Source organism: Anas platyrhynchos, chromosome 4 (genome assembly GCF_047663525.1).
Source record: "Anas platyrhynchos isolate ZD024472 breed Pekin duck chromosome 4, IASCAAS_PekinDuck_T2T, whole genome shotgun sequence".
Classification (NCBI taxonomy): domain Eukaryota; kingdom Metazoa; phylum Chordata; class Aves; order Anseriformes; family Anatidae; genus Anas; species Anas platyrhynchos.
The window spans coordinates 64339007-64362751 of record NC_092590.1 but is presented as its reverse complement, the minus strand read 5'-3'; the positions used below and the strand labels follow the sequence as shown (position 1 = coordinate 64362751).

The following is a 23745-nucleotide window of genomic DNA, read 5'->3' as shown; positions in this document are numbered from 1 at the left end:
ATCTCACAGATACATCCTGCTTAGAGGCAAAGGCACATTGGTGTGATGCTGCCTTCAGAAGGGTTGTCCTGCAACCTGTATTTTGCCATTTTGTCACGTTTTCCAGGTCAATAGTGCCATGTGGAGATTGCTGTTTAGTCTTACCAACAGTCTGAAAATACACAGAGAAAAGCACTTGAAGCTGAAAAATTGCATGCCTGTCAGTCTTCTTTGAGAACAGTTTACAGCCATGTTCATTCATACCATTTTGTCCTCTGTTTTCCCACTCAGCAGCTTTGAAAGACTTAAAGAATGAGGATTGCAGTACAGAGACCAGATGTTGACTCCTACTCATCAATATATGTATTAGCTGTTGGTGAGGAAGGAGCTTGTGGATAAGTGTTTCTTGTGGGTAGTGCAGTATGACAGCACACATTATCCTTCCTGTATGGTGTTAGTCTTAAAATAAATAAATAAATAAATAAAAATAAAGCAAAAAAATGCATGTTTTATTTCTTTTAAAGTACTTATCCACGGGGAGTTCTAGAGTGTGTGTGCATAAAATAATGCATATTTCAAAGCAAAACAGTGAAAGGCTGGCAGTCTTTTTCTCTAAGAACTAGGGTGTATGATTTCCGTTACATTGAATATTAATGCCCATAATAAGCAAAAGAGACTGAAATCAAATAGTAACTAATACCTTTGACAACGAAATGTCTCATGGGTTCCCCACAGGCAATAAGTACATGTCACATACTCTTGTATTACTGTTCTGGAGCTCAGAATAATACAGAAAGCGAAGGAATAAAGTACCTGAATACCAATACCAAATGCATCTGAGAAGGAAGTCTTGCTTTTATGAGAATTGTTTCATTGGTGTTTTTTTTTTATCATGGACAGTTGATATGTGTGGGCTACTGTGTGTTGTAGATTGATGGTACGTTCAAGGTGGATATTCCTCCAGTGCTGCTTGGCTACAGCAAAGAGAAGAACCTGGGAATGGAGAGAGGTTACGATTCTGTGCGCAACCTGAGCGAGGGCTCCTATATAACACTGTTCATTACCATTGAGCCGCAGCTTGTTCCTGGAGAGTCTGTCAGAGAAAAGGTAACTACCAGTAATTAATCATGTTCTTGCTGTTTGTTTCCCGTGGTGCAGTTCCTGAGATACATACAAATACTTAGGCTTACTGCACTGAAGGACACAAATACAAGTACTGAAGGGCATTAATAACATCCTGAGTGTTCCACTTCACATTTTGTAGCTCAGTTCAATTGAACTAGATTCACCATTAAGTGAGATGGACACTTAATGCTCAAAAAATAATTTCTGCCAGGTATCTAGTTCTAAGGTTAGTACAAAGCAAATTTGTATTTAATGCCTATGAGCATATCATTTTCTCATTTACTTCTGTAAACAATGAGTTGCTCATTTGAGTATTTGTGAACAGAGGAAAAAAGAAGCTGGCAGGTGCATCCACAGTATCCTTGCCTCTATGTTTACAGTGTTCAAATATAGCATTCATTATTTAGTGCTTTGTGCATGTCTCCAGATCTTGAAGATAATTACTTCTAAGCAGCAACTGTTATTTTTTTCAATTATTTTACTAAACCAGAAGCACCTTGCACTAACAACAGTAATGTGTAGTTAAAATGAATACGCCACTTGCCATTTTGTGTTACATTTTGCAGTGATTTTGAGATCTACTCAGTAAGGATGTTTTTCATGCACAAACAGCAGCAGTTGTTTTTGCAGCTCAGTGCTACACTGGTCATTTGGAAATTACCCAGCCATATGGGTGGATTTATCTGCTCTTATGCAATACTGTGGGAGTTTTTACAACTGAGTACTGTTGAAAACAAAGAAAATGAACAAGTGTGGATTCATGGATGTCTTTTAAAGTTAATTAGCTTGAATGGTAAGATTATCACTAGGGTTTTAAGTAACAAAAACGTATATAACAGCCTTTGAAGCATCTTTAGTAGACAAGACATTATTCAAGAGGTTCACGACCTTCACATACAATACTTAGTTGCTAGGAAAAAAAATGTACTGAACTTGAAAGGAAACAGACATGTACTGCTTTGGAAGACCAGTCATAGAATTTCAAACAAGGGGAAGATTCCTGTAAAGTGGTATGGACTGGATGTTGTGAAACTTGACTTCTTTAAACAATGAACAAATATTCAGGTATTTTTTTAGATGCAATTTGATGCTTGGTTACCAAAATGTTATGTATTGTAATAATGCTTAGTAAAATTATGCAGTTTGGTAGCTATATTTAGAATTGAACAGTTTGGTAGGGGAAAAAAAAAGTGTATTTTATTAAAGTCATAGATCTTATTTTGTTCATAAGTCATAGGTCTGTCATAAGTTCTATTTTACTTGAAATACAACAGTAGTAGGTAGCTGCCCCTTACCAAAATTCAGACATAAAGAACTAGAAAGAGACCAAAGTGTTTTCCATTCTGAAGATGCAGGAAAGAATCATAGCACAGTAAATCACAACATGGGAAATGAGTCCTCTTCTAAGTAGCATGAAATACTGCATACCAAAGCTGAACTGGAACAAAGTATGCATTGTCACTGAAGTACCTTAAAAGTAAAACCAAAAATGAGGAAAATCTTACTGAGGTAGGAAAACTATTGGTACAGATGATTCCTCATATAAAATTTGAGGAACAGTGAAAAAACTTTTGGGGTGAGTTCATCAGTAGGAGTTTTACCTGATGCTCATTCTCTTTACATTAGAGATTTTTCTGTATCTTCTAGAAATTATACTTAGCAGCAGACGATTTGTTTACCTTTGATACTAAGACAAACCAAGTTATTGTTTTAGTAAACACTGTACAGGATTTTCAAATAATCACTTTTTCAAATCAATATAAATTGGAAACAAAATAAAATAGAATTTCATATTAGAAGTTCAGTAAAGCAGAACCAAATTAATTAAGAGGCGGTCCTATTTTAGGTGGTATCTCTAAGGAGATCTGTACTAAAGTGGCAAGTGCTTGTGTTCTAACCTTGGCTGAAAAGTAATAACTCTATGCTGCACTTTCCCAAATGTAGCATAAATACTTATTGTAGAAATTGATCAGCATAAAATGACAAAAAAATTAACTAAATATTTTTTCTGTCCTTTTTTCCTATTCCTAGCCAGTCCTGCTGTAGTCATTTGAAATATTTGTGTACTGTTTCAGGATGCTAAGCGTAATTTTATTTTAATTTTACAATATCTTTTTTTCTTTATCTATTTTTCCTCTCTTTCATCCTGTCCTTCCTGAATCTCTATATAGATGAATGAAATGCTTAAGAAGGTAAAATATTAATAAAGCTAACTGAGAGATTCTTGTTGTTCCATGTTTTAAGATTTAGCTTGGTTCAGCAATCTTTTTGCACTTTATGCTTTTTGACTAACATCATATTTGTTTATTTCTCCATAATATTTGCAGTGAATTATTACAAAAAAATTTAAAAAGTGCCAGAGGCTTCGTATTTCAGCCATTAATTGTGGTTAAGAAGAGGCACCATTATGAGTGTTCTCTTGTGACTTGGAGGTCTAACTACAAGGTGCTGCCATTCTACCTCTGGTTACTTTGAGAAGAAGGATTACAAATGATGAAGTGGTTTAGTTTGAAATAAGTGTTATGAAGGATGAGCTTTAATTCTCAGCACCACTAGAATTACATGAGGGATTCTAAGTAGATGCAAATTACTTTGATCCTAAGACCTTTAAAGGATGACATCTTAGGTGACAGAGGAGCAAATAATTGGCATTCCTACATAACGTATGCTTTTCAGTCTGAGATTTGCATCTGGAAAAGCTCATCTAAAAGCTTTAAAATTTTAGAGAAGTCTGAAAAATAAGAACCCACTGAAAAAATGTCTTGGACCTTCTCTGCAAATATTTTGGCATTGTACGGGGTTGTCCCAGTAATGTTTATATAAACATTGCTGGGATTTTGTGCATAACCTCGATTGTGGTTTTAATGGAGTGAGTGTTACATGAGTAGCGTGTAGGATTACTCTTTTGGTACCTAACCATAATTGTTCACCTTTGATTTAATGTGTGATGTTACACAGGCATCCCTGCACTTTGTTTGGCATAGCTTTCGCTATATTTTTAGTGCTTTAATAAAGCCAACTATAGATACAGGTCACCGTGTGCATTCATAAGTAAATTTAATTGCCTGCTTTTCCATTACCCTGAGCTTTTATTACCTTGAGCCAAAGTACATAATGCAAGGAAAGTGCAAAGGGCTATTAAGAAGGAATTTTACACTCCTTTTATGCTTCAGCAAATGGCGAAATAAGGCCAAACATAGTAAAGACTTAACCCTAAATTATAAATAAAGCTATTTTTATATAAGTTCTACTGTCTTTTGAAGTTTGATACCCAGGAAGATGAGAAATTGCTCCAGGCAGCAGAAAAGTATGAAGCTGAATGTACATCAAAGTTTCCAAGCCGCCAGTGCCTAACAACTGTAATTGACCTCAACGGGAAGACAGTTTTTATTACCAGATATGTCAAACCTCTGAACCCACCACAGGAGCTCCTTGATGCTTACCCAGATAGCTCTCAGACAACGGCAGTAAGTACTTAAAAAAAATAACAAAGTTTCAGGGATGTAGATATCAAAATGTGTGTTCATGCACATGCACGTAGGCATGTAACATTTTATGTGTTTGCTGTATAGCTACGCTTTGTTTATTTAAGGAGATGTGTAAGTGGTAGTGACTGTGTGATACACAATAAGTGAACCCTTAGTGATGCTGGAAAAGGGTATTTGTCCTCTCTGGAAAAAGAAGTGTCTTTTGATAGCCAATACTCATTAATATAAAGTTATATCAAGCCTTGTGAGAGTAAAGTGTTATCAGTCTGTGGTGTAAGTTCTGAAACGAGCTAGCTGCTGCTATAACAGGGTTAGTCAGTGTTTTGTCATTGGTGTCTTGGAAACAGCACTGTGCTGCAAGTCTAGTATAATAATGCCTTCATTATATGCCTGTGTGGAGAACTGAAGGGATAACTGGCTATATTTTGTTTCCTTGCAGGAACTGGTGGCTCGATATGTTGCTTTGATTCCTTTTTTGCCAGATAGTGTGTCATTTGCTGGAATTTGTGATTTGTGGAGTACATCAGATGTAAGTAATGCATTAAATGTTGAGGGGATTTTTATCCTCTTGTATGTGATGCAACATACAGGTGGCCCATGCTTTTGGTAGGAGTTCAGACTAGACGAGCTCTTGAGGTCCCTTCCAACCTAAATTATTCTGTGATTCGATTATTGCGAGGACTGTTTTTTCTTTGTAAGTCATTTATTTCAAAAAATGCAGAATTCCTTTACCGGAGGACAACCAGTGCTTGAAAAAAGTTGCTCATAGTAATATGAGCCAAAACTTTTATCTTTGATAGGTTGCAATCGACCCTAAGAATACTTAGGCCTTGAAGCTTTTCCCATTTTTTTCAGTTACAAAACAATCCAAAATAGCTAGTCATGCACATGTGACAGAATGCTGACTGATGGAGACTTTAAAACTACACTTAAAACTGATCATTGTAAGAAACCACAGAAAAACACTGCTTGTAATTGTCAGCAGTAATGGGAGATGTAGCATTCTGCCTGATGCGAATACGATCCATGGAATAGGAGCAGATATCAAGTTAATCCCAGATGATGTTTGCACTATCTCAGAGCCTTTGTGCACGCTGTGGTGCAACCAGCAGGCAGCTCAGCACCACACAGACGTTCGCTCGCTCCCCCTCAGTGGGATGGGAGAGAATCATAAAAGGTAAACGTGAGAACTAGTGGGTGAGATAAAGACAGCTTAATGAGGAGGGGAAAAGAAAGAATAAGAAGCATGGCTGGAGAGGAAGATACATATTGCTATTTATTACCACTAGCCAACTGATGCCCCTGATCAGTGGCTGCCTCCTCCCCAGTTTTATGGTATGGGACCACACCACATGTTGTGGGACATCGCTTTGGGCAGCCTGGGCCAGCTGTCCTGGCTGTGTTCCCTCCCAGCTCCTGTTGCACCCCCAGCCTCCTTACACCCAGGGCAGTATCAGAAGCTGAGAAGTCCTTGGCTGCGTGTAAGCACTGCTCTGCAACAACAAAAACATCGGTGTGTTATCAGCAGTATTCTCACTAAATCCAAAACATGGCACCATACGAGCTACAAGGAAGAAAATAAGCTCTATTCCAGCACAGTGGAAAAATCAGAATAACTCAAAAAAACGTGGTTCTTAGGGAAAAATCTCAGATCTGCTTCATGGATTTTCACAGCATTCATTCTTGCTATGTGCTTTCTGCATGTTGAAGCAGTGCCTAATAAACAATAAAGGTCAGTTACAAAGATCCAAGAGGATTCTTTTGCTTCAGAAGTGTTAAAAAATATTATTAAATGTTAGAAATGGAAACTTTTTACTAATGCAAACTTTTTTTGTCCCTCAATTAGCAATTTCTTGATCTTCTGGCTGGAGATGAGGAAGAACATGCCGTGCTCTTGTGTAATTATTTCCTTGGTATGGGGAAAAAAGCCTGGCTTATCATTGGGAATGCTATTCCTGAGGTAAGAGGATTTTTTCTTTTGGTCTGAATATCGACTTTCATTCTCTGAAGTCTTTGGTTCCTATCAGTGGTATAGTATAAGTATAGTATAAGTCTTTGGTTCCTATCAGTTACAAAATATGTGTAAGCCTTGATTGGACTTGGGCATGTATAAATGGGGTGTCCTGGAAACAGGTCATGGGGAAAGTCCATTCTCAGCCTGTGGCAGCATTAGGGTGGGATTGGCACAGGTTGAGAGGTGGCAGGGGAGGGTTGGAGGCTTGCTGAAGCAAGTAAATTCTCTGTCCAGTTGATGGCAAAGCTACAAGAGTAATGCATTGCTGTAGGCTACTGTGTGAGCCCCCTGTAGCAGTAATCTGGCTAAGAACTAAACCTTTGAGACTCTTTTGCCCATTAGGAGATGCTTTTATTTTTTCCTCATTAAAGCACTCGTATTTCCAAGTAATCAATGCTGCTGTTTTGAGAGGGTAAGACTGTTTATAATGCAAATTTTCACCATTAGCATCTCCAATTACCAAGCACATGGGAAAGTTTTGCTGAAGAGAATTTCAGTAAAAACCCCTGTCAAGACTAATTTCCTTAACGCGTTCTCAGACAGTGCAGCCGTAGCAGGCACTCAGTTACGCGCCTTCCACTCCACAGCTGATGGTAGGGGCGGTCCTTAACAATGCATTCAGCTTCTTAATGCTGTGAGGAGAAAGATTATTTGTTAAAGTACCTGGAAAACAGGGGGGATAACACATTGAAGAGAAGTTTAGGGATTTCCTAGCAATCTTTTTATGTTCTGTGTGTCTGAGGGAAGGCTGATGGATGAGCCAGGTGTGCTGCCTAGATGGCAGTCACCAGGTAGCACACGCTGATACTGAGGTGGCAAATGTTAAACATTCCTGTGTATGGACTTTCACATCAGCTCTTGGCTGAACTACAAGGACTTTCAGGGTCTGTATTTTAAATGGCTCAAAGCTGCATGTGTCTAACATGTCTCTGCCACAGAAGAGACAGAGCACACATTATTAGGTAAGCATTAGGTGACTGAATTGTAATGAACCTGTAAATCCTTCCAGTTTTCCAAAAATGTGCTACTAATCTCAATACTAAAAATGCAAAATTCCAAACAATATAATGTCTACTGTCATTGAAGCCCATTTTATAACATCTATCTTTCTCCTATTTTTTCTTTATAGGGACAGACTGCATATGTATTAACTTTGGAGCAAAGTCAGTATGTAATTTGGAATCCCAGCACTGGAAGTTTTTACAGGCAGTATGATACTTTTTGCCCACTACAAAATGTGTACTGCCTGATCAGCTGTGATAATGTAAGTGTGCCTGGGCTTTTCATATTTCTGGTCTCATGAAAGTTCATAATTTGACATTTTTCTTCGCCTTTTGCATCACTTGTTCATCAGTTTAACTACATTTATGCAGTCATGTTAATGATTCTTTTCAAGCTTCATTAGGTTTTTCAGCCATTTTAATTAAATACATATAGAAAGATTTTACCTTTTTCTTAAATCATGATTTAGGTAGATCATGACATCTGTCCATAGAAAATTCATTACTGTGTTTTAGTTACCAAAAGCATGTTGAAACTAACGTGGTTTTACTTTCCATCTTGGATAGCCTGTGTTCAGTTTACCACTGCTTAGCTGAGGGGCAGTAAGTCAACAAAGCTAATGGTTTCCAGCTGAAATGTAATTTAAAAATGAAAAAGTAAAGCATACCAGGAGTCATTTGGATTGCATACGTGAGGGTGGGTACAGCCCTCAGTGGTCCAACACACCTAACACAGAGCTGGCACTACAAGGTCTAACAACTGTATTGATTTTCTGCCTGGCATCAAGCCCTCCTGTCTATTTTTTGTCTAAGTTACGAGTAATACTAGCGCATGTTCACGATGCATTATTTCTTGTGTGACTGGGAACACTCTGGGAGAGAGCAGTGGGGGAGAGAAGGCAGCAGGAATTGCTGCTCAGCTCAGGGAAAGTGAACCAAAGGTTGCAGAATGACACAGGGCTCAGCCTGCGTTGGAAGGGACAGAAACCCCAGGGCACTTTGCTGCCAGTGTCACTCCCTGGTTTGGCTGAAAGCTGACACTCGCAGGGACAGCAGAGAGGTGAGATGTGCAAAACTCTCAGACTGAGGAAACATAACACAAGCTTAAAAAAAAAAAAAGTTTTTATTTTAATTGAAACTAGAGGATTTTAAAAGCTTGCTTGTCAGGTTTTTGAAACTGTTATAAGAAAACAGTGAGTCAGGTTTCCATTACATACTAAAATAATAAATGCTTGTTTTTATTTCTGTATCAAAAACATACCTGGAGAGGTCCTTTGAAGTGTTATGCATTGTATGTGTGTTTTGTTGTGTTGATTTGTTTTATTTTCTGTGGTTCATTGTGGTCTAAACACAATGAATTTGGAAGAAAATTTAATATTTAATATTTAATTTTGAAAGTGTCAGTTCATTCTCTCATTGAAAGTGTTCCGGAGCTTGGTGAAGTTGGTTTGTTAATATTTAGTACTAAACCTTAAGTAGGTTTGTTAATATTTAGTAGTGAAGTGGCTGCACAACCTACTTACATTCTGCATCATAAGCTTGAAGTGCCCACGGTGCTGGGGTGCAGGAGGCTACCAGCAACCCCAGCCACAGCTGCACAGTGCTGTTGGAAGAACTTCAGAATTCAGCAGAGACTTGTGTGGTAATCCAAAGGAGTGGGATTGCAGCTCATGGCAGGAGAAACTGCCTGTACTGTCACCCAGCATCGTGCGGTGCTGGAGTGATGGTGAAGGCAGAAAGCTGCTGAAAGCAGAAAAATTGCCATGGTGGGCAGTAGGTTCAGTTCAGCAGTAAAAGGTGCCAGCTGCCGACAGTAATTGTGGCATACACTGACTGCTGTACATACTTAAAAGCATAAAACACGATAGCCCAACAACCTCCCTTTTGGTGCAAGAATGCAAAAATGGCGTAGGTTAGCTGTAACGCTACAGGAGTGCCTTGATTCACGTGACTGCGTACTGGTAATTGGTATAGGTGGAGGTCCAGATTCTGTAGTATTTTATTGCCATGTAAGTAAAATGTGTTCTATAACTTCATTTATATGTTAAAATGAACTTGCTTTCTTACAGATTTGGTTTAATATCCAAGAGCACGACTCCCCAGTAAGGATAAGCTTTGATATCAGCAAACCAAAACTTTGGAAGCCATTCTTCTCAAGAAGCTTGCCATACCCCGGTCTCAGCAGTGTTCAGGTACTCACATTTTATAAAGATTTTATATATATAAAATCAATTTAAGGGGTTGAGAGATCACTGACTAGTAAAGAGGAAAAGAGACTAAGTTCTTTAGACTATCTAATGTAATATTAAGCAGGATTACGTATATTTCTGTAATAGGCCTGGTTTTAAAAAAACCTTCCCAGGCATGCCTTAAAAAAAAATAAATCAGGAATACTGAAAAGTACTTGTTTTTTTTATTCTGAACGATGCACATCCACGGTCCTCTGAGTATCTGTTTAAGATCTCAGGACAATGGTGAAGTACTTGGGACAAATCTTTAACACAGCCATCTCCAAAAATCAGCCTGACGTTATAAAGAAAACATCAACTTTTGTCTTACAGCTAGAAAGGTGGCATTTCAAGCTGTGCATATGTTCTTAGTAAACAAGTAGGAAATCCTCTACAGTTAATCAAATTTGTAAACAACAGTTGAAGCTTACTAAAAAAAAAAAAGGCCAACCAACAAAAAAACAGCAGCATTACATACAAAGGTCTACCTGATGCTTTTAGCATAATTATGATTTTTTTTGTGTACTACCGAGGTAGTAATGCCTGCAGTTATATTGCTGTACAGCTAGAAGAGATTGTGCTTTTTAATATGGAAATGCTTTACTTAATTCTAGCCTGAAGAATTAGTGTATCAGCATTCAGACAAGGCTGCTGCAGTGGAACTACAGGGCAGGTAATTCTATCACTAAAACAAATGCTGTCAACATGAAAAGATTGCTCACTACAGGGGGAGCACTTTCTTGTGTTTTTCCAGTGTATTCTTATCTATGGTCCCAAAACACACCTTGAATGCTAGGAATTGAGAACAGCCTAAACCAGAACTGGTAGTTTGAAGAATCTTTGTTTTTCTTTTAACAGTTCCTTCTGTGTGACAATCTCTAACTGATCAAGCATGGCTGCATGGTTTTCTAGTAAGCGAAAACAGTGTAGGGGTCAAGGGAGCTGAGAGAATGTAAACTTAAAAAGTATGTGCAAACCCCTGGCCTTCCATTGGTACTGACCATGCAGACAATATAGCTACATTGGCATTGATTTTGTGCTTTTAGGTATGGTGAGTTTCACTGAGGTCATTTATGTTCCCTATAAGCTGTGATAAGAAGTGGGTTGAGGGAGATCAGGTCAGAAGCCCAGTAAATACTGGATGTACTATATTGCAGGATTGAAAAAATACTGAAAGAAAAGATCATGGAATGGAGACCGAGGCACCTAACTCGCTGGAACCGATACTGTACCTCTACCCTGCGTAACTTCCTGCCCCTGCTGGAACAAAACCAAGGCAAAGATGTAGAAGATGACCATCAGGCAGAGCTGCAAAAACAGCTTGGAGACTACAGGGTAAAGTTGTTAACATAAATGGCTTGTGCTGTGATGGTAGTGAGTGGAAATAGTAGTGAGCTGGAGGGAACTCCAAGTCACACACGTTTTTAGTATCACCCCCACTGGCATAGAACTGTATGCCTTCTGCCCCGCAAAAGTCAAGGTCAATCTTATACCAACATTGAACCCCTGTAATGTTTACAGGGTGAAGTAGTGAGGGTCTGTTCCATTTCATGTGAAAGTGTTGGAGATGGATATAAACACAAGTGTAATCTCCTGTTGTGGAGGTAGTGACTGGTGGGGTACAGCAGTACTATAAGAACAACGTACCCCACTTAACTTTCAACATAAAGTTTGACACTTTAACAGCAGCTGCTCATGGGCTGACTGGGACAGTTGCTCTCAGGTCTTGTCATTAAGAGCCTGGCCAGCAGTGTACCCAGGCATTCTTCTTCAAGGCTGTTTTCAAAATTAAGTCCTTCTGCCCTTCATGTAAAACATACATAGCAATGATACTACACCCAAATAGGGCAATCTTCATAAGGAGTTGAGATTCCAGTTTCTATTGGACCTGAAATGTAATGTATTTATGGACAGGTTACGTCCACCTCAACTCCTCAGATAACGCAGAGAGGAGAACACAATGAATTGCAGCTATGTAAGTGTAAAAAAGCTGCAAGATTATGCTGTAAGTGTTCAATAATACAAGTTTTTTTCTAGTGGATTTCTAAACATCCTCACTTGGAACTTCACCCAAACTCATGAGAAAAATGGCAGAAACCTACCTGAAGGGAAAGGGAGAGATGCATTTAAATATAAAGGGAGCTTTTTCATTGCGTCTCCTCAGGTCATCAGTGGAGACGAAGTTACAGGCACAATAAAACATTTTAAGATGCATTTATTGAACTGCCTTTATCTTTCCTTCTTGCCTTACCGTGTTTTTTAATTTCCTTCTTTTCCCAGGTCTCTGGATTTCCTATTCACATGCCCTTTTCTGAAGTCAGATCTTTAGTAGAAGCTGTACACAGCACTGGAGTTCACACCATTGATGTCTCCAATGTTGAGTTTGCTCTAGCCGTGTATATTCATCCTTACCCCCAAAGTGTTCTCTCTGTATGGATTTACGTTGCTTCACTTGTACGGAATAGGTAGCACAGAATTTTCTCAATACCTCAAGGAAGTTACTGGTGTAGGAGAAAGCTTTCTCACACTGCTGATGTGAGCTATCTCACATAGCTCAAAAACTGAGGGAGAACCTCATTTTTAGTAACTGCAAATGCATTAGTTGTAATAAGTTACCTTCAGTAGTTGTAGACTGGATACAGCAGGAGACAACACTATAAAATTCTAGCAGCTGTTATTTTTGTACAGTATTTTATAGCTCCCAGAAGGATGTACTATTTTTAAAACCATTATAAATGCACAGCTGTAGTGACCAGGTTAAAAAGCACAGTTTGTTCTTAGTTTGAGGTGAAATTTGGTTCCTGGAATTACGCCTTAAAGACTGACTTTTCAACTTTCCAGTTGCTCTGGTTTATCAACAGCCCTTCTTCCTCTTTAAAGACACTGTCACTCAGTCACAGTCATGCAAAATAGTTTGCTAGTACCCAAGTTCCTGCATAAAGACCTTGAATACAGTTCAGGTACCAAAGAGTTACCACTGAAGACCTTTTATTTTTTTAAAAGCTATGTTACTTTGTATTTCAGGTCTGTATCACACCAGCAGCCTTTAGACATTTTCTTTATAGATTCAACATTAAGTATGTAATAAATATTTATACCAAAAGCTTAAATGAGCTTTCACTTATTTCATATAAGAATTTGATTAAATCACTTTGGAGTGTGAAATCTTTAAGCAAGTAATCACGCCAGATGATGATTCAAAACCTGGTTTACTATAAAATCAAACTAGTTCATTAACGTCACTACTTACATGTTAACTGTTAATACTGATGTAATCTTCTGCAGATACCTTGCTAATTAAGGTCTAAGTGGTAGTGATGTGATTTTTTTAAATATATATATTTCACCAGAACCTGTATCAAAGTTCAGGCTCTTAAGCTTCACTCAAAGGAGATTCACTCCGTCTAATAAATGCTAGACAAAACCTTTGGTTTAGTGCCAGGGGTTGCCACAGCAATATATAATCAGCACTCCCCTCTATAATCAACAAAACAGCACCTCTACAGAACTGTTATGAAGCAGCAAGTAACTGCACTGTCATTACATGATGTGTTGCTCAACAATGATATCTCACAAGGCCACCATCCTTTCAGGGAGGAGTAAAAAAAAAAAAAAAAAAACATGGTGTAAACAAACATTTTTCTGCAGCTCATTCAGCCCCCTCCCTTTCAGTCTACACAGAAAACAGTTTCTACTAGCAAGGAGAAGATGAACCTCTAGCCGCACCTCCCTAGCCTGAGGAACAAGAGTTCTGGAACAAGACAAATGCAAGAAAAAAGCCCACTACCTACCTTGTTACTGCTTTCGTCTTGCCTTAGCCGGCACTGCATGAGTGGCCACATATAAATAACCTAAACACTGGGCACCAAAGTAAATTTAATGCAGCTCACTTGAAGCAACAATTGCTATAAACAACAGTATTCTTTCATACATCTCTTGTAGGCTTCCAACTGAGCATTACGCATCCCTCCTCGATCCTGTGTTCAGATTTTGACCATGAACAACCAACTCTGCACTAATGTAAATTCAAGAGTTTACTTTTTCATTTTCCTTACCTTGTCAGTATTGGTGTGAACAAGAGAATGCTCTCAAACCCTGCAAGAGTTGGTAGCCAAGCTGGTAATCAACAAACTGCAAGTTATCTCCAGCTAAGCCTACAAGCTCACTTCCCCCAGTCAAGAATCTTGAAAGCAACATACACCACGACTGCTGTCCTCTGAAATAAATCTTAACATCATGTATTTAAGTGGTAAAAGTGGTAAAAATTACTAGTTTGACTTAACAGCCTAGAAAACCTGGCAGGGTGGGGTAAAACATGCCTGACTTCTACAAGGCTGCCAGCTACACCCCTTCACCTACCTGAGAGAAAACCCTACAGCCACGCCACTTGGAGCAGGCGACCACCAAGTTCCCCACTCCCCATGGGCTGCAGTGCTCCCTCCCTTTTGCGATGGTCTCCTCGCTCACTGCCCACGCAGCCACTTTTGCAGTCAGCACCATCATTTGTTCCCCTGGAAGCTGCTCCAAAACACAACGCAGTCATTGAGAGTTGTTGAGGGAAGGGAAATACAGCATACATGGGAGATTCTGCCGCCACCATACAACCCCCACCGAACCTCTGCAGCCTGCTGGTATTGTACACAGATACCACACCTTACAAGCATATACACTCAACTGCTACAGCAAGCTTTGTTGGTGGGAATGTTTTATTTGAGTACGTCTTTCAAGCCCAAATACAAAACCAAATGCAAAAGGAAGGTGGGAATTACCCTAATTTTGCCAGATAAAGAACTTGGGGTGAGAGGAAAGGGGGAGAAACAAGGCTCCTAAAGATGTCTTACTGTTACCCAAATGCAAACAATACATTTGAAATTACCTGCAGAGCTTTATATTGTACTTATGGATTAAAAACAAAAAAACATCCACTTAACGTAAAATAATCCAGTAAAGTATATTTAAGTGCCAAACTTGGAAGAAAGTGGCATTAAAAAAAATCTGAATGTTTTCCCATCTTCCCAAATTAAGTAAGATAAAACCCAACACCCTTCAAACCAGATGAGATTTTGTGAGATTGTTACAACACTGTACAGTACACTCATAATTAAGATGTTGAAGTCGTGGGGAGGGTCAGGCTAGTATAACAAATCTCACTCCAAGGATTGTTAACACAAGATGCGGACTGTAAGTAAAGTGCATGAAAGGAAGCCTGCTCAGCTAAATGAAGTAGACTGAAAGATCAGAAGTCAGCGGTCATTCGCCAGAGCGGCAGCAGGCCCGAAAACCACACTGCAAATTCTGGCATCCACTGGCGGTTTCAGCATGAGGACCTGCACAAAAACAGAACAAATGTGAAAAGAAGAAAATAGGCCGCTTAGGTGCAGAATTATGAATTACCAGGTTAGAAGAAAGTGTCTTTTTTTAAACACAAAGCTTCATTCAGCACTGTGAAAGTCTGAAAGGCTGCCGGTAACGTCACTGTTATTAACGCCTCACTTTGAACAGCTATTTTGAGAGGTTTTGTGTTTTTTTGATAGTTTTGTCCCATGAATGTAACGTTCAAAATGACACAGATGTAGGATAAGCAACACTAAATCAGCAAGATTTAAAAAGCTCTCACAGCTACCTTTCACAACCGAGGTGTATTTTCACAATGCACATTTATGTCCCATTTTCCAAATTTAGAGGATGACATCACAGTATTACCAAAAAAGCCACAAGCTCTAAATTTATTTCTATTTACGTAGAAACAATTCTTAGCCTGTAAAGTGTTTTTTCCAGGAACATTTCATAGTTGGCTGGACCTCCTGTACTCTGACTGGAAATCCAGTCTGAAAAGAAAAAGCACCTTCACTATCCCTACAATTACCCGAAGCGGTAAGGCTAAAAAGGAGACATCCAAATCAGAAAGCTGTGAGGCACAGACAGTACAAACCAATGCCATGGTTCTACCCACCTCCACTTACCTTCACATTGTTATCCCTTTCAATTGAAATGTTAAAGTAATTGTAAGACAAGAAACTACTGGATTTATTAGTACAGGATTTTATTTCCTGCAGCCACAGGCCTGCTTCAGAGACACAAACATTTACATTCAGGTTGGCCGAGCTCTGGCACCCAATGTAACTCAGCAGCACGCTTTCAGTTGCCCACAGCAAGCTGGTCAGGAGCTAACCAGGACAAGCCATCTTTTCCCCTTTGTACTTCAAGTAAATGGGAGACTATTGAAGGTGTTTTTAATACATTTAGAAAAGATTAGCAAAACAACGTAATGTGTAAGGGCACCATGCTACGTCTGGCTTGATTTTCCCCCTTGAGCAGTAGCTTGAAGTCATAATTCAATTAATTCCCCAGAACTTTCTCTCTGGAAATCAATTTTTTGCTTTGTGCCACACACCGGTGAACAATATTCTCCAAGATAATTAAATTAACATGCATGAGACTGGATAAAACAAACCTGAAGCTATAACGGAGGACAATGGTTACGATATGCAAATCAGCAATGTCTTCATGTGGTAAAAAAAACTTATTTTCCCTTTCAAGTCTTTTTATTTACCTGAGCTACATTTCGCTCCTCCACATCGCTTATGAGCTAGAGTTCAAAACCTTTGTTTGAAAGCTTCTTCCACAGTCCTTCAAAAAGGAGACTGCCACAGCTAAGCAGCCTATCAGCAGTCCTGAAGCAACTCCCACTTCTAGGAACAACGCTCGTGACAAAACTTACAGAACCACAACTTCCCAAGGCACAGCATCACTCACTATACTTCTAATAATGCTTTCCATCACTTCATTGCTCACCTCAAGACTGCTCTCCTCATGCTAGTAACTGAACAGAAGAGCTGGCCAGCAGTCCATCAAACCCAGCGCCAACTTGGCACTGCCAACAGCAAGCGTTGTCCAGGGCAGTCACAGAAGCCCCTGTGCAGACCTTTCCCATTGCCCACAGCATTCAGTACTGGGGTACGAGATGTTGAAGCTCATTTCCTTCAGTATTTGTTTATGGCTCTCCATACAGGAATTTGTTTAACCCCTTTTTAATGCTTTGATACAAACTGCTTTCACAGTTCCCCACGGGACCAAGTTCTAGAAATTCACTGCATCATGCATCTGTTTTAAATCAACCACCTACTGATTGTAACAACTGTCGCTGAGCTGCAGTACTGCAGAGTTCAGTAAGCTGCTGCACGTTCACGTCATCCACTGCCTTCACAGACCTTCATCTCCCTTTCAGCCTTCTCATTCATGGACTGAAGTGTTCTGAAGTGTTCCAGCCTTTCGAGTATCTCCCTGCAAGACTGCTCCATCCCCTAACTCTTCTTAGTAGACCTCTTCCACATTGTCTGAAACTCCAGTCCCTACACTTTACCAGACAGGAAGATCAACACTGCACACAGCAGCTCCAAGTGTGGGTGCCCCGAGGCTTCCAGGAACAAGCAGTGACACCCTCTATCTTGTTCTCAACACCCCTGTGATCTCAGAGTTGAAAACATCGTTGGCTCTTCTGGCTGCTGCTGCAAACAGGAAATATCTCAGAATTAGCACTGACAGCTCTCTGCAATTGTCCTCCAGTTGCAGCTGCCGGCTCTGAATTCAGTTCCATGCAATCAGTTTGATTACTGCACTGCTGCCAGACATACGGCCACACATACAGCTCTACCGAAGATCTCAGGAAGTCCTTGTGGAAATCTTCAGCACCAGCATCAATATTTGAGGCAGCTCAGTAACATTCGAAACTTGGAAGTAATTCCATTTCTCACACCAAATGACCAAAGTGCTGAACAGAACTTACCCAGCACAGAGCTCCTGGGGGCAAGGGAGAGGCATCGGCTCCCAGATCCTGTCCAGTGACCATTAAGCCTTACCCCTTCTTCCTGTCCTTTCACTAGCTTTCAGTCTTCAAGTTTATGATTTTAAGACTGCTTAAGAACGTTGAAACTTGTAAGTAAACTGCATCATCTCAAAAATTTACGATCTCCTAAATTATTAGGCACTGACTTACAAGTTAGATTAACCACATCACAGCGAAAGCTTCCTCCTGTGCTGCATTTCCTGTCCCACATCTAAACCTCCTGACAACTCTGCATTTCCTTTAGAGCCTCTAACAAAGAGCTCTGACGAAACAATGCTCGGGTTTCAAAGCACAGCTGAGATCTGCTGCTCTGTGTTGTTTCTGAGCACATCCAGGCAATTCCCGCAGTTTGAAGATATTTCTGCTTAATATTTATTACCTCCTTGCAATAACTGTTTTAACAGCAAGCCTGTTTGGTTAAGACTGTCGTTTCATTCTCAGGTTTTGAAAGGTTAATTGATCTCCTCCATCACTGGCCACACATCTCCTCTGTAGGTATCCCAGTCCTCCTTAGCTTGTTCTTTTTGCATCTGACAAAGACAGCAACATTCGCTACTTTTCCTTTTGGCAGTCACAGGACCATTTTTGTTCTCCTTATGTTGTTACATCTGACTGTCCTTACAACTCTTTGCCTTCCCAATTTCTGTTTTCTCCACTTTTTGCTGCTGACCTCAGACTGCACTCTGTTTTTAAACCGTCTCTATTTAAAGAGGCCATTAAATGAGAGGAAAGGCCAGAAAATATTATCTTTTTTTTGGACTCAACATTCAAGGGCTCCCATTCATTCCACCTCGCTGAAGCACCAGGTTAAGCAATACAGAGACCGTAACAAGGGAGATGCACACAGTTCAGTGAGTGCCATCATCTTTTTAGGTCCTACAGCGGGGCTGATGTTTTCAGAAGGGCCCCTCTTGTTCTCCTGACAGCTTGGTGCTAGCAGTGAAGTGCCTGGGTTCAGTGAGTGTTGGGGTCGTTCACCTGGGGAAGCAGAGTTAATCGGATTCTCATCTAACCTGCCGCAGGCTGCGCTGCTGGCTTGGTTACCTCTAAACTGGATTACGGTAATGCTCTTTAAATCTAGTTCTGATTACTCAGGCACTTCAGGTGACCCACAGGAGAGGTCTGCTTACTCCTGCTGAACAGCTCCAAGGCTTTCAAATATTAATACAACCATGGCTGGCAATCTAAGCAAGGAGCGCAGCTATTTGATAACTCCATTAATTTTTGTTTCACTAATACATGTAACAGATCTCCCAGAGGCAGTTAAGCATTCCACCTGTTCCAACCAAGACCAGGACCATGATGAAAGAGCCCCCTCAGCCTGGCACACCTGCCTGCTGCCACCATGTCCCTTTAGCCACTTGTTCAAGCTCTCACCTATGGCAGCAGAAATACTCATGGATATACAGCAAAACTGATTCCCAACCCATCTGAGACGAAAAAAGCCTTCAGCTCCCCCAGTTGTTGGTTTGGTTTACCAAGTAGGAACAGAAAGGCTAACACCGACACCAGGAAGGACAGCAGGGAAGGAAGGACTGCTCATTTTCACAGCCACCACTGCGAAGGCACAGCCCAAAGCAAGGAAAATGAGTTGTAAAGGTTGAGGATTCCAGCTCAGCAAGAGGCTCCTTCACTCCCAACAGCACATACCACATTGGATGGCCACATAGCAAAAGCAGCACTTTACAGGGGAATTACAAAAAAAGTGATCAAATTAAGCACTGCCTTTGAAAACATATAAAGCCAACATTCATTTCAAATCTCTGTTTGACCTCTAACCTTTGATGAAGTTAACCAAGACACTCTCATGAAGAGTGGCTGTCGTGTATCTGGAGAACCTAGGGAGAGTCCAAATCCTAAAGTAACAAGGTGCTCCCATATAAATCTGCACACAGGAGTCCATACTCTAACCAAAAATTTCAAAGTTCTCAGCTCCATTGCTGGAAGACAGATCAAACCGTGAGCAATGAGTTCCCAACCTCAGAAGAAAAGAGTGAAGCAGGATCACAACTTCATTTTATTAATGCCCTATTCCTTTAGTTACCACACCTGAGGACTACTCTTAAAAAAAAAAAATCTAGAAATTGAATTGATACTAAAAAGCTGCAAAGATGTGCTGCTCCAGGAACCAGGGAGCCCCGTTTGTCTAACCCTGGAGCTGTCTGTATTGCAGGACTTTAAACTGGCAGAGCAGTAAGGAGACTGAGCACAGTTGGACTAAGCTGCCTGTGAGGAAATACCTGTTGCAACTTAAGAAGTTTGTAACTCTTAAGAATTTAGTTTAAACTTCAAACTTTTTTAAAGTTTAAACATTAAACTTTCTTACTGAGTTTAGTGTTCTTCCATCAAATGTTTCAGCCATTGCACAAGACCAGCAATTAGGAGGGGCGTATACCAGAGCTGTCACCTGCAGCTGAGGGTTGCCTAACTCAAGCCTCCAGTGCAGGGCAAAGCAGGCAGAGATTCAGAACTAAGCATTACTACACAAACCAAGAACTGGACTCATACTAACAATAAACAAATAGAAAATGAATTTGGAGGTGTGTGCAGGTTTGTGGGCTCAGATAACATCTGTAGCATGTTATTGCTGTACTACAGCTGTGACTGACCCAACTTGAACATCTGAACGTCACCAACATGCCTACCAAACAAGTCCAGCCAGATCTCCACAGAGAATATCCAGTGAAGCCACACACGTTAGGCTCTGGGTTTATACAAGAAATCTAAACACAGGCTGTAGGTGAAGGTAAAGCCCTTCTATGTCAAAGACAACAAAATGGTATATTTATTAAATCAAAGACTGCTAAATTCCGTGCTGTTGGCTCCATTTATGTTCCACAAGACTGACGGTTTTCCAACATGATCCCAGAACATGCTTTCCCGAAAACAATCCCTGATAAGCTGGTGGGCAAAGAAAATTATGAAATTATTCTCCACATCCTTACAGATCAGTAATCTTTTACAGCACTTAATAATACAATCTATGTATGAGCAAAGAAATGTAAACAGCTTCAGATATGGATTGATATAAATCAAACAGCTTTTACTTTCCCTACAGATAACTTTAGATACTCCACATAATATAGAAATTGTTCAAGGAGAATCCTTTTGCCGACAGAGGAGAACAAGGCATTTGTTTAGCACTATCACCATGAGGCCTGGGTGAAAATACACAGAACGGTATCCTGATAAAGCTGCAAAGAATTCAGTTATGAAAGGGTATTTCCCACTTCCAAATTTTGCTAGGACACCTCTAAGTTTTTATTGGCTTTCATCAAAAAAAAAAAAAAAAAAAAAAAAAAAAAAAAAAAAAAAAAAAAAAAAAAAAGAGATGCTACTTCTCAACAGATATAGGAAGTTGGACCATTACATCCTCTCTCTCCTGTTGACTTCTCTCTAGAAGAATTGTTCATCCGAAAGTATGCAAGATGCTTTACAGAGCAGAGCTTATAGCCTCACAGCTTCCAACAGTCAGTAAAAGAAAGGAAATAAACAGGAAGAGGATCAGGACACCTTTACAGAGTTATTCCAGAAATTATTCTATTTAAATACAAATAATTTCTTTGGGATATTACAGAACAGACAAGCTTTAAAGTGGTGGAGGACTTGCACAAGAGATTCTGACTTTGTGAACTAAGATGACACTGTTTTAGGGACTAGAACAATGGGGAGAGACAGAAACAGCTAAAGACAACCCAGAATATTGAGTCTCGTATTACGGACAAGTGGAAACAGAAGAAAAATAGCAAAGAATAAAGATGTAAAAGCAAAAGGCTTTTAACTGGTCTTTGAAAACATTGTTAAATTCAACACAGTGCAGGAAGGAGAGTCAGAGAAGGACTTCAAAAAGGAACCTTAATTTCCAGATTGAAATGCAAGGAGGTTTGCAAGGAGGTTTTAAAAAGCTAGAGTCCAGACAGAATGAAAGTAGGTAACAAAAAAACAAATGCATTGAAATAAAAATCTGCCAAAAAGTACACAGAGAAGTCCAAAAATTATGGAAGCAGAAGTGATTTAATACTTTAACTTCTAACGTTAGGATCCAATCCAATAAAGCACGTCATCCTACATCAATTTCAATGTACTGAATTCCCAAATGTCAGTGAAGTTTTATTTTTGCAGTTCCAAAGCTCCAGCATCCTAATATAGCAGGGATACCCTGCTGTGCTTATAGCTCAATATAGATGCAAATTGAGATAAGCACCATGAACTATCAGGGAAATATAATTTTGTTTTACACACAATTAGTTCTTCTAGTTCTTATAACTCTGTCACCTCAGTTATCCTTTCTTTTTTTTTTTTTTTTAAACTTTCCATTCTGTTGCACTTACCTGTTATAAATTCACACATGGAATACAAATCACACCATGGTTCCATCTCTAACACTACGAATGTTTACTGGACCTGACATAACAGACCAAATTCCAGTGTGGGAAACACTGAAAAGCCTTCCACCATAACTGTATTTTATGCATTTATCCAGATCCTTCTCCAGCTGAGATCCAACCCTAAGTTAGTAAGTTAAGCAAAACCAGAACAACTAAATTACATTATCTACAAGGACACATGATGGTATTCTACACCAAACCCACTGTAACTTGTGAGGTTTACATAAAACATCATTTTTTCCCAAAAATAGTAATTTTAGTGCCATTCTAAGCCTCTTTCTCAAGTTACTGCCACAAAGAAAACATACAACTACACGATTTACAGGAAAAAGACAGAGAGGAAGAGGGTCCATCAGCTATAAAGAGACTTACTTTCTAGTCTCTGTTACTTATGCTGACCTGAAGTAAGAGATATATGGACTAGAAGTGTCTTCCTAGGTAATACAGAACTGTACTAGAAAGACTTAAGCAAAAAACTGACTTAACAGTTGTGATTTTATAATCAATATTTGAAATTCAGTGCTACGCAGCCAAGAAAAAAGTTGTTTGTTTGTTTTTAAGTTTTTCTTGCATGTTTTTCATTGTTTTGTCTGTCATTTTCTAATTTGCCCAGCAAGGTTGTGGATGCCCCATCCCTGGAGGCATTCAAGGCCAGGCTGGATGTGGCTCTGGGCAGCCTGCTCTAGTGGGTTGGCAACCCTGCCCAGAGCAGGGGTGGGGGTTGAAACTAGATGGTCTTTAAGGTCCTTTTCAACCCAGGCCATTCTCTAATTCCATGATTCTATGAATTTGTCTGTTCAAGTGTCCACAAACCAAACGTCACCCCCCAGAAAAACCTCACATCTTCACGAAAAACATTACCGTTAATGTTGTCACAGTAGTAAAAGTGTTCATCGTTTAGCGAAGGGCATGCAGCAACTAAATCCTGCAGGCCTGCCCCAGTGACAGTGAGACAACCCGAGAGGTTGAGGTGTTCCAAGTGTGGCAGTCCTCCTCCCAGAGTCAGCGCCCTGTTAACAGACAGAAGAGAGGCGTTAAGAGCTTGCACAGCACTAGACTCACTAGTACTCCACTATGTCACAAGTAACCAATTTACTAGCAGCTTGTAACAAAAGCACGCCTCTCATGAATGATTTAGCTTTAAATCTGGCAGTCTGGCACCCTATGAGGTGCATCACCCTTGCAACTGCGCAACAGGCCTGAAAAATGAACCAATCCCTACAGAAAGTAACAATTTCCTTTGACAGAAATGGACTGAAGTGGGAAATCACTTTGTTCATTGTTCATTAATGACTCCAGAGATGACCACTTATTTCAAAGAACTGGCATGACAAGCTTCTCCAGAACACTACTGACTTCTGGTGAGTCTTCCAAGGTGAGGTGTGTTTCTCTTTGGTGTTCCCAGAGTTTGGTGCATAACACTTCCAAAAGCTTGAGTATAATTCTTTAATTAAAGTCATTTTGGAAACCAAATTTGTATTTTCCTATGTCTGCCAGATCTTTACCAGCAGAGCCTCTCTGCCAACACACCACCAGGTTACTCAGATGAAGTTTGCTATTCTTCCTCCAAGTGCAGGAGAATTTGGTTGCTGATAAAGCAGCCTCACAGATATATTACATCTGACCAAACACTTTGTGTCAGCCCACTTGCTTCTTTGGGAGTTCACAGGACAGCT

The 23745-nt window shown here is 39.8% G+C and overlaps 2 protein-coding genes across 7 annotated transcripts in view; one reads left to right on the top strand and one right to left on the bottom strand.

Annotated features, from left to right (window-relative positions):
* Positions 1-12945, top strand: part of CC2D2A (coiled-coil and C2 domain containing 2A) — a 60569-nt gene extending 47624 nt beyond the window's left edge. For 2 of the 3 annotated variants that reach the window (XM_072037759.1, XM_038177831.2), the window contains 10 exons: positions 910-1086; positions 3276-3296; positions 4368-4571; positions 5032-5121; positions 6439-6552; positions 7736-7870; positions 9677-9799; positions 10450-10508; positions 10993-11170; positions 12116-12945. In XM_072037759.1, the coding sequence (XP_071893860.1) occupies positions 910-1086; positions 3276-3296; positions 4368-4571; positions 5032-5121; positions 6439-6552; positions 7736-7870; positions 9677-9799; positions 10450-10508; positions 10993-11170; positions 12116-12304 (1290 nt within the window). In that variant the 3' untranslated portion in view covers positions 12305-12945. The remainder of the gene's footprint in view (positions 1-909; positions 1087-3275; positions 3297-4367; positions 4572-5031; positions 5122-6438; positions 6553-7735; positions 7871-9676; positions 9800-10449; positions 10509-10992; positions 11171-12115) is intronic. The other variant, XM_038177832.2, reaches the window with a different exon arrangement.
* Positions 12946-14523: 1578 nt separating this feature from the next.
* FBXL5 (F-box and leucine rich repeat protein 5) overlaps positions 14524-23745 on the bottom strand; it is a 35918-nt gene continuing 26696 nt past the window's right edge. For all 4 annotated transcript variants that reach the window (XM_027457361.3, XM_027457360.3, XM_072037760.1 and 1 more), the window contains exons 10-11: positions 22931-23079; positions 14524-15162 (exon numbers count right to left, since the gene is read on the bottom strand). In XM_027457361.3, coding sequence (XP_027313162.2) covers positions 15086-15162; positions 22931-23079 — 226 coding nt within the window. In that variant the 3' untranslated portion in view covers positions 14524-15085. The remainder of the gene's footprint in view (positions 15163-22930; positions 23080-23745) is intronic.